At 56.9% G+C, this 12,869-nt stretch overlaps 1 protein-coding gene across 1 annotated transcript; it reads left to right on the top strand.

Moving 5' to 3' along the window:
* The first annotated feature begins 97 nt into the window (after positions 1-97).
* Positions 98-11,904, top strand: KRT82 (keratin 82). Its single transcript, XM_002923241.4, has 9 exons — positions 98-535; positions 2,236-2,444; positions 4,738-4,798; positions 5,485-5,580; positions 5,957-6,121; positions 8,016-8,141; positions 9,663-9,883; positions 10,132-10,163; positions 10,681-11,904. The coding sequence occupies exons 1-9, from the start codon at positions 131-133 to the stop codon at positions 10,917-10,919; spliced, it is 1,554 nt and encodes a 517-aa protein (XP_002923287.2). The 5' UTR covers positions 98-130; the 3' UTR covers positions 10,920-11,904.
* The last annotated feature ends 965 nt before the right edge of the window (positions 11,905-12,869 follow it).

Raw genomic sequence — 12,869 nt, 5'->3', positions numbered from 1 at the left:
TAATGGTGATTTGGGGTTTGGCTCTGCCCGGCCCTCCATCCCTCATGAGATAAAAGGGGGGAAGCTGGGCTGGCTTGATAACTTGGGCCTCCCGCTCTCCCCACCAGCACCTCTCTGCCTCTCTCTCGCCATGTCGTGCCGCTCCTTCCAGCTGGGCTCCAGATGTGGGGGTCGGAGCTTCAGCTCCTGCTCCGCTGTCCTCCCCCGGATGGTCACCCAATATGCAGTGAGCAGGGGGTCGTGCCGGCCCGGGGGCGGGGGGGCGCTCCGTGCCCTGGGCTGCCTGGGCTCCCGGAGCCTGTGCAACGTGGGCTTCGGGAGACCCCGGGTGGCCTCCAGGTGTGGCTTGCCCAGCTTTGGGTACCGAGTGGGAGCCCCCTGTGGACCCTTGGCCTGCATCGCCCCCGTCACCATCAACGAGAGCCTGCTGGTCCCACTCCAGCTGGAGATCGACCCGGCCGTGCAGAGGGTGAAGAGGGACGAGAAGGAGCAGATCAAGTGCCTGAACAACCGCTTTGCATCCTTCATCAACAAGGTACCAGGGAGGCCCCATGCTCGGGGCCATGCAACACAGGGAGCGCTTTGCTTCGGGTCCGGGGAGGCAGGGAGAGGCCCCCAACCGAGAAGGCGTGGGGGATGGACTGGCCTCTTTACTCTACGACCACTAATGGTTGAAAGCCGCTTAGACCAGGCTCAACGCTAGACACTTCTGCCTGCTAGTTCTTTTTTTTACCCTGTCATCATCTCTCTCTGAATATTATCTGAGAAAATCACCAGGGCTGCCTGAGGTCAGACTGTAAGAGGAACTTCCCAAAGCAATGATAGATACTGAAAAGAAAAACGAATGAAACAGAGGAGGCTTTAACACCAGAGCCCCCTTCTGGGTGCCTGAGCTGGGGCGAGACCCTTGGGCCCCAGATTTGCCACCGGAGTAGGCCTGGTGTGAAGAGAAGACGGAGCAGGCAGAGCTGGGAGCACACGGTCGCTGTCACCAAAGCCACAGCTCCGAAAGCCTACAGGGATGGGTGGTGTGCGGCCTTTGAAGGGCGCTGAACTGGCCTAGCAGAACTCCAAGCAGCGGCCTCTGCACCTGTCCCCACACCCCAGGGGGGCTCTTGGGATCAGGGGCTGAGCCCGTGTTTCTGCTGACCCCCAGGTGAAGGGCAAAGAGTCCTGAGGCAGAAGGCAGGAGGCCTGGGCCCTGGTGTTGGCTCCACTCCTGACTGTTCCCCCCCAGGCCCTGGGCACACCTCTCACTTCCCAGCCTCTGGGCCCTTGCTGCCCGGTGGGGAAGGGGGCCTTGGTGGTGAGGCGTCAAAGGAGCTAAGATAGGTAAAAGTGCTCCAAAAAGAAGCTTATTTCAGTAAATGGGAACTGTTCCACTTACAGTTTTATCTTTAAACCTCAGTAAGCTCTGGGCTCCGATCTTCAGCAATATTGTACCACCTTCGCGAGGCTGGGAGCCTGCCGGCGGTGCGGCCGTTGACCAGAAGGAGGGCAACATTTCTCCCTCTGCAGATTTCCTTTGAGGCTTGGACGCCATGTTCCCTCTGCCAGTGGCTAGGGGGGTGGCCGTGATCAGCTCATTCAGCTTCTCCTCACCTCGGCTTCTAAGCCGTCTAAAGGGAAAAGCTGGCCGGTAGCTCTCCATGTTCCAGGGACAGGGACATTTTCTAGACACGGCCACGCAGGGTACATCAGAGTTGGGGGAGAGAACTTAGAGTCCTAGGACAAAGCCTTTGCTCTGACCTCCCCTGAGTGCCCCTGGGCTGTGACCAAAGAAAGCCTGAACTCCCAGCCTCACGTCACCAGCTTGCATTACTGTGAAGATTCATCAAGTGCTTCCCAGACACAATTCCAAGCAGGAGTCTTGGAAGCCAAGTGAGGCTCGAAGGGCCGAGGTTGCAAGGCTTGTGGGAAGTCAGCGGCAGGGCTGGAAGGGGGACCTGTCCCAGGCCTCTTGGGAAGGTACTCCTCCCATGACAACCTGCCACCCCTAGGTGGAGGAGGGGGTCTTATAAAAGCTGCCGTAAGTGGGGGAAACATGGAGACATGTTCTCAGGTGCCAGTCTACGCAGGGAGCCTCCTCCGAACATTTTAGCTCATTGGCAGCAGTGTGCTGGGAGTAAGAGCCCACACTGATTGCCTTGCCTGCCCACGCTGCCACCTCCCAGCGTCTCCCGGCTACGGTCCCCAGGCTCCCTGCTCTCCGTGACATCCCGTTCTTGGCGGCAGGTGCGGTTCCTGGAGCAGAAGAACAAGCTGCTGGAGACCAAATGGAACTTCATGCAGCAGCACAAGTGCTGTCAGAACAACATAGAGCCCATCTTCGAGGCCTACATCTCCGCCCTTCGGCGGCAGCTAGACTGCGTGGCCGGGGACCGGGCCAGGCTGGAGGCGGAGCTCGGCAGCCTCCAGGACGCGCTGGAAAGCTACAAGAAAAAGTGAGTGTGGCTCCCTTTCACCCCACCAGGGAACCTGGAGCAAGCTCCATCAACAGCCTTGGCCTCAGTTTCCCCATCTCTACAATGGGAAGCCTCCAACTTCTCGGTTAGGTGGAACAACAGTGCAGAGCAGGGGAGCTAGGATGCTGCCCGTCTCACACGCGGTAGAAACTCTGAACTCCTGTGTTTGTCTTCACCTCCCTTCCCGCCGCCCTCCCTCAATAAGGCCCTCCTCATCTCCCTGTTAATACTAGCTCTTTCTCCCGCCATGTCCCGCCTTCCGGGGCTCTGCTCTACCCCCCGGTCTGCTGTATCATCTATCCCTCCCCGTTCAGATCCGCAACCACGTCTTATCCCCAAACAAGCTCCCAAACCCTCCTCCCTCCAAGCTCTTGCTCCCACTGTTCCTTCCTCCTGATAATCCCCTCTCGGCAACTCCTGGGACCACTTCCAAGCTAACCTGGCCCGCGTTTTCTCTCACTCCCCGATGCTCAGCTCCCGGACCTCGAGTCCACACCTGGAAGCCATCACCCCTCTACATTCCCAGTGGTTAAGGTCAGGTAGCCTGCTAGACTTGCCCTCCCGCAGGGCAGCTCCCGGCCTGCCTCCCAGGAGAAGGTAGCCGAGAAACAGATGTTAACTAGGAGCTTGCAGGCTACTAGGTCTAGTGCCTGCAAGAGGCTTGAGGCCCAGATAAATTGGCTCACGGGTCCTAGGTGGGTATCTCGTGGGAGCACATGTTGGTGGGGGAGGGTTGAGAGAGACACGTTTCCATTGACAAGAAGTGGTGCGAGTAGGCTCAGAGCCGTGGTTCCTAAGGGATGTGTGTCAGTGGAATCGAGCCACATGGGGGCCTCTCGGGCTGCGGGTATCAGCCCTGTGCCTACCTGGTGCCAGCTGGACACTGCGCTGAGCTGGCTCCTGCCCTCAGGGTGCCCCGGTCAGGCACAGACCTCCATGCGCACAAACCAACAGCTACGACGGGGGACGGGGCAGAAGTGGAGAGGAAAGCCCAGACGGTGCAGGTGCACGTGGGGCCCAGGAAAGCTTCCTGGAGGAGGGGCCATTTGCTCGGGGCTGTGCTGAAGTTTCATTCTAGTTGGGCCTTACAAGAGGGGAGTCCAGAGTAGATGCCAGAAAAGGGGAAGGGATGGGGGCAGGTGACAGGAAGGGCCAGAGTGTGCCAAGGGAGAGGGGACCACTGAAGCAGACCGTGACAGGCGAGACGCGGCGAGGCCAGCCCTCTCAGCTGGAGCAATGCCTGTCTTGGCGGGTAACATACAAGGTGGTCAGGAGACGTGGTTTACAGCTCACGATGAGGATTTTGGACTGGGAGAGTGGGGGGAAGAAGGATGAGACTAAATGCCTGTGGCCCGTGCCAGGGCAGCCCAGCACTTGGGAGACACTAACCAGTGCATGCGGTAGCTCACAGCGGCTCTGTGAGGCTGGGCCGGGGTCATTCTCATTCTGTACGTGATAAAGCTGAGGCACAGACAAGTCCCTCACCCAAGTCCCTTCCCCAAAGTCACATGACTAGCACCCGCCCAAGCTGGCATTCAGGCCCATGCAGAAGGCGCCAGCTCCCAGGGCCCCTGCGGAGGCCGAGGTCCGCTGGAGTAAGGAAGGATGGGCGTCAGGCAGCGCAGTGAGGCTGCTCATGGATCGGTATCACTCATCGCACTGAGTCATCCCCGCCGGACTGAACCCCTAACCCTGACTCCCTTGCCCAGGGGAACAGGGAGTGGGCGAGGAGCTCCCTTGGAGCCTAGAAGAGATGGCTGGGCTGTCTCTACGGCTCTGGTAAAGCGGGTAATTGCTATCTCTGCAAGTAGGGGCCAGGCTCAGACCTCTCCTGGCGGGGAGGGCACGGGGCGGGCTGGGGTTCCAGGGTCTGCAGCCAAATCTGAGAAGAACTCAGAGAAGGCAGCCAACTGTTCGCCTCCTTCCCAGAGGAAAGAGCTAGATGATGTGGGCTTCCTGAGCAGCAAGAGAGAAGGAAGGTGGCCTTAAGAAGGACTTCCCAGAAGATGATTAATCACAGGAACAGGCTGGGAGTGGGGAGGGAGGTTAACATGTACAGTGGCTAACGAGAGGCCATGACAATCGCCTGTCCTGAGTGTTTGGAGGAGCTAGAGGTGTCCAGTGAGGACGGGGACTGGCCTGGTGACTCCTTAGGGCACTAAGTCAGTAAGAGGCAGTTTTGCCCCCCAGGCTCCCTCCCTCAGGCTGGATACCAAGGCCAATTCTGAACCCCCAAGCCAGATGGAAATATTTCTTCCTGCCCATCCACCAGGTATGAAGAGGAGCTCTCCCTGCGGCCCTGTGCTGAGAATGAATTTGTCGCCTTGAAGAAGGTGAGGGAGGACAGCGCAGGGACAGAAGGCCCCCTGAGCTGGCCCAGGTGGCCTCAGCACGCTCAGCAGACACTCACGTTGGACCGGGGCCAAACCAGTCTGCAGCCCACCCACCCCCAGACAGGGCCTCTCCCCCGTCGGAGCCCAGGGCCAACCCCACAGACCCTGGGAAAGAGGAAAGTCAGCCTTCCCCCACTTCCTCCAGAAGGACAGTGATTGACCTGGCCTCCAACTCCCAACTCATGTGGGCCCAACCCGGTTGGGGTTGCGTCTACACCTGCCCAAGAACTTGGAGATAGAGCTAATGCCAAATCAAAAAACCAAACAATAACTCTGACTCTAACCATAAAAGAGGAAAACAATAGCGACGGTTTCTCAGCTAGACACCGAGGTGTTCTATGGCCCATGCTCCACACAGCAGGCCCTGAGAAGCTGCATTCAAGGCTCCTTCAAAACCCACTCTGTCATATCCTCCCCCATCAGGGTGCCAGGCCCAGGCATGGGGTCCTGGAGCTGGGCTCCCTCCCTCCATCCTTGGCTTTGTCACCTTTTCACTTCCACACGGACCTATACCTGGGTCCCACACCCGCCACCAGCCTGTCTGGGAGGTTGCCCAGTGGGAAGAGAGGGTGGCCCTCACATGTTCCCCCGGCCCCGGGTTATGGTCGTCCCTGCTCTGCCCATAGGATGTGGACACAGCCTTCCTGATGAAGGCTGACCTGGAGACCAACGCGGAGGCTCTGGTCCAGGAGATCGACTTCCTTAAAAGCCTATATGAGGAGGTACCTGCAGCCCCACTGCACACAGATGCTGGGTCAGGGGCCAGTTCCGTGGCCGTGATGGAGGGGGAGGGCTCCTGCCAGCGGGTATGGCTCGGGGCAAGCTGACTCAAAAGTGAGCACGGGAAGAAATCAGCACAGACAGCTGGTTCTCAGGCAGTGAAACTCCTAGAAGTCAGAGGGCCCAGACCGTGGCTCTCGGGTCCGTGTCACTGGGGCGGGGGGGGGGCAGGTGAAGAGCAGGTTAGTGATGGAGACTAGGGACAGCTATGCGAAGTCCCATGCAAATCTCCTATGGGAAGGTCAAAGCTGCTTCTCCCCTCCCCTCCTGCACCTTTATCCTCAAAATGCTCACCCATTCCCACTTGCCCCCACCCAGGAGATCTGCCTGCTCCAGTCTCAGATCTCCGAGACCTCTGTCATCGTCAAGATGGACAACAGCCGGGAGCTGGACGTGGACGGCATCATTGCCGAGATCAAGGCCCAGTACGACGACATTGCCAGCCGCAGCAAAGCCGAGGCCGAGGCCTGGTACCAGAGCAGGGTGAGGCCCGGGCAGGGCTGGGCTGGGACCCCAGACTCCCTCTCCCTTAGGGAGTGAGGGAGAAGATGATGAGGGCTGCGTCACACCACAACCACAGGGAACCCCGTAAACCCCGGGTCGTGTTGTTTCTGCCAGGCCCTGGGCCAGGCCCCTGCAGAATGTGTGGGAGGGGACCCCACGGACAGCCCAGGCCTGTCATTAGGGTGCCGGGGCGTCCCAGCTTTACCCACGCACAGACACTGGAGGTGCTCTCCTAGGCAGCACTCGAGAAGGACTAATTGGCAATGACGGCAACGAGGGCCCTGGGCTTCAAGGCGTGAGGGAGGCTAATGGTGCAGTGGGCACTAATGGCAGGGCAGAAGCAGTCATTAAGGCCGCCCCAGACTTAGGAATTAGGGGCTTGCTGGGAGGGAGAGTGATACCCCCAAGGGCAATTTGATTTCGCCAACATTATCACCTCCGTGTCTGTGGAAAGGCACCATGCATTCATTCGTTCTGTCATTTATTCACCCAACAACCGTGTATTGAACATCCATCATACACCAAGCACTGTTCTGGATGTTGGATTCCAGCAGGAGACAGAATAGACAGCAAGCCCTGCCTCCGTGTCACTTTCATTCTAGAGGCACGGGTGGGGGAGGGGCAGACAATACACAAGGCGAATCGGTATGGTGGGTGTGCGTTAGATGGTGCCGTGTGCCTTGAAGAAAATCAATCAGCATGAAGTGCAGGGAGTGTTGTGGGAAGGAGGTTTTAAACAGGGTGGCCAGGGAAGGCTGACCTTACTGAGGTGTGTGGCCCCGTGAGGATACTAAGAGTCACGCCATCCCTGACCTCAGAGAGGTTACAGAAATAGACTGCCCACAGATGACACGGGGGTTCTATGTTGCCATCAGGGACACAGGCTCCTTCTCGCTTTCTGTTCCGCTATCCCTAACATTGCTGTAATCCTCATGGTTGCCTCATGTCCCAGGAAGGCTGCCGTATTGTTAATCTCACATGCTCATTCCAGGCAGGAAGAACACAGACCAAAAGAAACATGCCAACTGGGTCATCCCCCACTTTAAACAGCTTTCCTGAAAGTGTTACCCATAGATCTCATTAATGAAAAAGCCAAGAAATATTCTTTTATCTGGGCTCACTGTCACCCCAAATAAAAGCGGAGTTCTGTTGCAAGAGAAGAGAGCGCACATTGCTAAGGCAGCTTCAGGCTTTGTCACAACAAGCCTAACAACAAAAGAGCCAAAGAGGGTGATTAGCTTATCACTTGTTTTGCCTTCTCAATGCAAAATGCTCCCATCCATGAGAAGCAGAAAATCTAAAGTTGGCTAATTGTTTTTAATCTATTGTTGTAAATCTATGAAACATTATTCAGAAATTGAATTTGGAGCTGCAAAGTTTTTAAAAAAATGTTAAGTCTAAGTAGGAAGTAACATTGCGTTTTGTTTTCAATGGTTTTGAAGGAGAATATACGAAGGCAGTCACTCCCAGGTCTGTCAGGCGTCCCAGGCTGAACACAGAAACCCCTTCTAAGGTCCAGAGGAGGAAACTCTAAAGGGGAAAGAGCCCTCAGGAGACCCTGGGGCCTTGGGTTAGGGAGAAAAAGACGCACCACAGAACAGCTCAACGGAAAAAAGGAGAGCTCAGAGGAGCGTTTAATAAGCCTGAAGGTTCAGGGCTGGGGAAGGAAATAAGAAGCAGCCCAGACAAAGACCCCAAATGGACCAGAAATGGAAAGGGGATGGGGAGCAGAACAAGCATTAGGGTCCAGAGAGCCCTGAGCTGGGAGATCACCAGAGGAGAGGCTCTGGATGGTGAGAACAGGGTGCTGCTAGGCGCCACGGTGCGGGTGCAGGCACCAGGGGCTCTGACCTCCCGGTCCCTGTCCCGGCAGTATGAGGAGCTGCGGCTGACAGCCGGGAGCCACTGTGACAACCTCCGTAACCGCAAGAACGAGGTCCTGGAAATGAACAAACTGATCCAGCGGCTTCAGCAAGAAATCGAGAACACGAAAGCCCAGGTGAGGCCGGAAAGCGCTGATGGTGAGGCCCCATCCCAGGCGGTCCCACTGCTGGTCCTGGGGGGCGGGTCCGTTCTCCCAGGGAGCTCCTGGAAGTGGGAATGCATTTGCGTCCCTCACTCACAAGGGAACAAGCCCTTCCTACAAAAGCTGACCGACAGCAAAGCAGCCTCGGGAAGCAGTGAGGTCCTGACAGACCCTAGGCCACCTTCGGTCATGGATGAAATAGCAAGGGTGCTCCCCTCGACGGGGGCACAGGAAAGATGGTTGCCATGGCCTCTTCTAACCCAAGGCTCCAGTCCTGTGATCCTGAAATTCCAGACGACTCCCAGGAGTCCATAAACGCAGACCCACTCCGTTCTCCTGGGCTGGTGAGGACCAGCCAGCCGCTTCAAGTCTATTAGCCCCAAAGACATCTCTCGGATGCCCTTGAGGTGTTACAGACAGAAGTGGTCCGACATCCGCGGGAGGAACCAGATGTCACAATCCTAGGATGAAAGGCACAGCAGCTTTGACTCTGGCATGGCCCCATGACTGTGAAGGAAATCTCCCTCCTCCTCCTATGTGTTCCCTTGACTGTCGCCTTCCTCCCACTCACAAAGCTGCTTACCCAGCCGATTACGTCCCCTCAGCTGGTGTCCTACAGCTCAACTCAACTCTGACACCAGCTACCTGGAAAGAGGGTCAGATCCCACAGGGTAGGGGTCCCATCCCACTGCCCCCAATTCCGATGCCGACCATGAGTCCAGGTTGTCATCTATGCTTCTGACCCATCAGCTGTACATTGGAGCTTCCCATGATCCCCTCTTCAGGTTCAATTAATTCTCTAGAGTGGCTCACGGAACTCGGGAAAACAGTTTACTGTTTTATAACAACTATAACAGTTGTTATAAAAGGCTGTGATAAAGAATATGGATGAACACCCAGATGGAGGAGACCCATAGGGCAGGGCACATGGGAGGGACACAGAGCTTCTATGCCATGCTCTGGGCACACCAGCGTCCCAGCCTCTCTGCATGTTCTCCAACCTGGAAGCCGTGTGAACCCCATACTTCAGGGATTTTATAGAGGCCTCCTCTCCTAGGCACGATCATTATAAACTCCATTTCCAGCCCCTCCCCTCTCTCCGGTAATGGGGCATGGGGCTGAAAATCCCCAACTTCTAGTCATGGCTTGGTCTTTCTGGTGACCAGCCCCCATCCAGGAGCCATCGAGGACTCACCCAGAGCCACCTCATTAGAACAAAAGACATTCCTATCATCCAGGAATCCCAAGGGATTGGAGAACTCTGTGTCAGAACCCAGCGTCAAAGACCAAATATTAAATCAAAAGGTGTTCCTAATGCTCTTATTACTTGGGAAATGAACAAGGATTTAGGAGTTCTATGCCAGGAACTGGGGGCAGAGACCAATATATGTATTTTTTATTCTCTCGCAATGACCATGTTCTCCTTGTTCTTCCGAGAGTCAGCCTAGGGCTCCCGGGGCCCCCAGTAATGCCTTGCTGTGCCCTCTCCCCCAGCGCTGCAAGCTGGAGGCCGCAGTGACCCAGGCAGAGCAGCAGGGCGAAGCGGCCCTCAGTGACGCCAAGTGCAAGCTGGCAGGGCTGGAGGAGGCCCTGCAGAAGGCCAAGCAGGACATGGCCTGCCTGCTCAAGGAGTACCAGGAGGTGATGAACTCCAAGCTGGGCCTGGACATCGAGATCGCCACCTACAGGCGGCTGCTGGAGGGCGAGGAGCACAGGTGAGTCGGGGCTGGGCACCAAGGGCACATTGTCCCTCCAGAGCTGGTGGGGGTTGAGGCTGCTGGTGCAATTGCCCATCCCTCAGTCAGGGGAAGTCCCAAACAGCCCAGAATCTTCAGGCCCTCCTCCTGAACATGGTCCTCGGCGGGCAGCCTTGGCAGGGCGGGAAGGAGGAGGGGCGCCCCACGTTCATCGGCCTTGTTCTCTGTGACACAGTTACCTTGTGTCTTCTTTCCTCTCCCTCCAGGCTGTGCGAAGGCATTGGGCCCGTGAATATCTGTGAGTAGATGCGCCCTCCCCAGGGCTCTGGGGCGGTGGGGGCTGATCCACCCAACAAGGACGGATCACATCATCCCTGCCCAGACTTCAGCACGCCTTCCCCACCCCAAGGAAGGGCTCTGTGTGCCAGGAGCTCCTGGTCAGATGGAGGGGCTGTTCTTCACTTTGGGAGTCAGAATTATATTAGGGGCAGAGATGCAGCAGGGCCTCCTTGCTTTGGGGCCTGGAAGCTGCCAGGAACCCTATGAAAAGGGGGTGCCTCTCTGGAGAAAGCAGTTTTGAAGCAGGTTCAGACAAGTAGACACGGAGAGCACGAAGCAGCAGCCAAGGCCCTGGGGAGAGAGGAAGAGCTTCTAAGCACTTCTTGGGGCTAGCGTGGGAAGTCGATGGCTGGAATGGGGGTGTCCTTACTGGTGAGGGGCGGCAGGTGGGGGCACGGCCCGGGTGAACGGTTTCAGGGCCAGGCCCTTAGAGCCGCACAGTGCAGGACCCTGAGCACCCCTCCCTGTTCCCGCAGCCGTGAGCAGCTCCAAAGGCGCGGTCCTCTACGAGCCCTGTGTGGTCAGCACACCCGTGCTGAGGACCGAGTACTGCCCAGGGGGCACCAGTGTCCTCAAGACCAGCGGGGGCTGCAGCATCGTGGGCACCGGTGAAGTCTACCTCCCCTGCGAGCCCCAGGGGCTACTGGGCTGTGTGAGCGGCCGGGGTTCCAGCGTGAAGCTAGGGGCTGGGAGCAGCTCCTCCCACAAGTGTTAGCCCGGCCCCCGGGGCTGGAAGCCCAGGGACAGGACGCCAGCCCCCAGCCCTGATGTTGTCCCCCGACCAGGGCTGAGGACAAGGATATTCCCAAACCCCACCTTCCTGACCACAGGTTTCCCTTGGGTTTTCACCGAAAGGCGCTCCTCAGGCATCTTCAAGAGTCACCTTTCACTTAGCCGTGTGCAGACCCTGAGCTAGGCCCTAGGGGCGAGCACCCCAAAGTTCTGCTTTCTGGATTATCCCCTGAAAGTTGCCCCACAAAGCCAGTCTCCCACACCAACCCCTGGAAGTTCCCCCACCTCCCTTACGTCTGGCTCTCATGCACTGAAGAAAAGCGAACTTCTTTTAACGCCCAGCTAACACGTGCACTATTGCAATGATCAAAAAGAGGTACCCCCAAATTCCATTCTGAATTCCAAAGCCAACATTTCAGGATCACTGGAGACCTGCTAATGGTCCTGTCGGTTGGCATGCAGAATCAAGAGTTGGTCTTCGGGCAGATTTTCCTGCCTGGGGCTGCTGAGCTCACACCATGAAAATACATCTTTTTCCCGAGGCACATTGGCAGCTGACGGTGGGGAAACGCCAAAACAAAGGCAAGGGGACGTGGAATACTTCCTGGACTGAGAGACAGTCACCAATTGACACCCTTTGCTCAATGCAACCAAGCCCCTCTCCCACCCTCTGTACATAGCCTTCCCCCCACCCCACCCCTTGTCCTGCTCCCTCTCCTTTTCAGTCCTCTTGCTTTCGGGTCTGATATGCTTCCATGTTTTCCTGGCTACAGTGATGTGGGGCTGCCCAGCCACTGGGAGGCTTTGGCTCAGGGGTTGCCCAGAAGGCGGTGCCGCGCTGACCCCATCTCCCCAGAGGCCCCTAGTGCTGCCTCCTGCAGGAGCCCCCTCCCCCACCCAGGGAGCAGCCATCCCTGCCATAAGCCTCTAGGCTTGTCTGTTCCCAATAAACTGACTGTTTACGGGCTGCAGGAATCAGGATTATTCACTCTGCTCTGTGGGGTACAAGGAGGCTGAAGGCGAACCAATGAGCAGCCTTTGGGAGCTGGGAGGGCTTGGGAGCGGAAATGAAGGTTATCATACAAATGAAAAAGCTACATATGAATGATTTGCCAACAGCCTGTGGAATAAATGTGGATCCATACAAACTGCCTTTAAAACCTGTATATCACAGCCCCATAGACTGGAAGTCACTTGTCATGTTAAAAACCATGGCCTTATACACGTCGGCCTCCTCGCCAGACGGTCCCCTGCACATGTCCTAGAGAAAGCCTAGAGATACTTAGCAGCCTCCAAGCCCCGTGTTCTGCCTCCCCGTCCTGGACCAGCCCCGGTGCAGGTCAGGTGAAGACCTGGGGAAAGCTGTACAAATGGGCACCAGTCCAGCCAGGGAGGAGAAAGTTCTAGTCCCCTCTCCTTCTTAGGGAGCCCCAAGACCTGGAGATGAGGGTTGGTAACAGCAGTTCTGCCATCTGCAGGGCCCCCAAATCCTTCTTGTTGCCTCACTGATCCCCTGTAACAATCCCCCCACCACAAACTCCCCCTTGAGGCTCCTGAGTGTTAGGGTGCAGCTCCCCTCCCCGCACAGCCCATGCAGAGCATCTATTCTGTGCCAACCCCTGCATTAGAAGCTGGTGATACAGAGGTGACTAAGACCCTCTCTTAACCCCGGAGGGACTCTTGGCCTCACAGAGGAGTCATAGATAATGAGAGGCGGAGAACATGGGAGCAACAAGAACAGGCAACTAATGATAATGCCCGGAAAGGGGGTCAGAGAGAGGTTCACAGAGAAGGTGGTGAGGATAGAGTCTGGGAGGAAATCTAGAGCAGTATATTCAAAAGGAGCCATTTATTCACTTTTTCATTCATTCAATACATATTTATCAAGCACCTGCTTTGGGTCAGGCCACCCAGGGGCTGGTGACAAGGATGA

Source organism: Ailuropoda melanoleuca, chromosome 16, assembly GCF_002007445.2.
Source record: "Ailuropoda melanoleuca isolate Jingjing chromosome 16, ASM200744v2, whole genome shotgun sequence".
NCBI lineage: Eukaryota > Metazoa > Chordata > Mammalia > Carnivora > Ursidae > Ailuropoda > Ailuropoda melanoleuca.
This window is presented reverse-complemented; position numbering and strand designations above follow the sequence as displayed.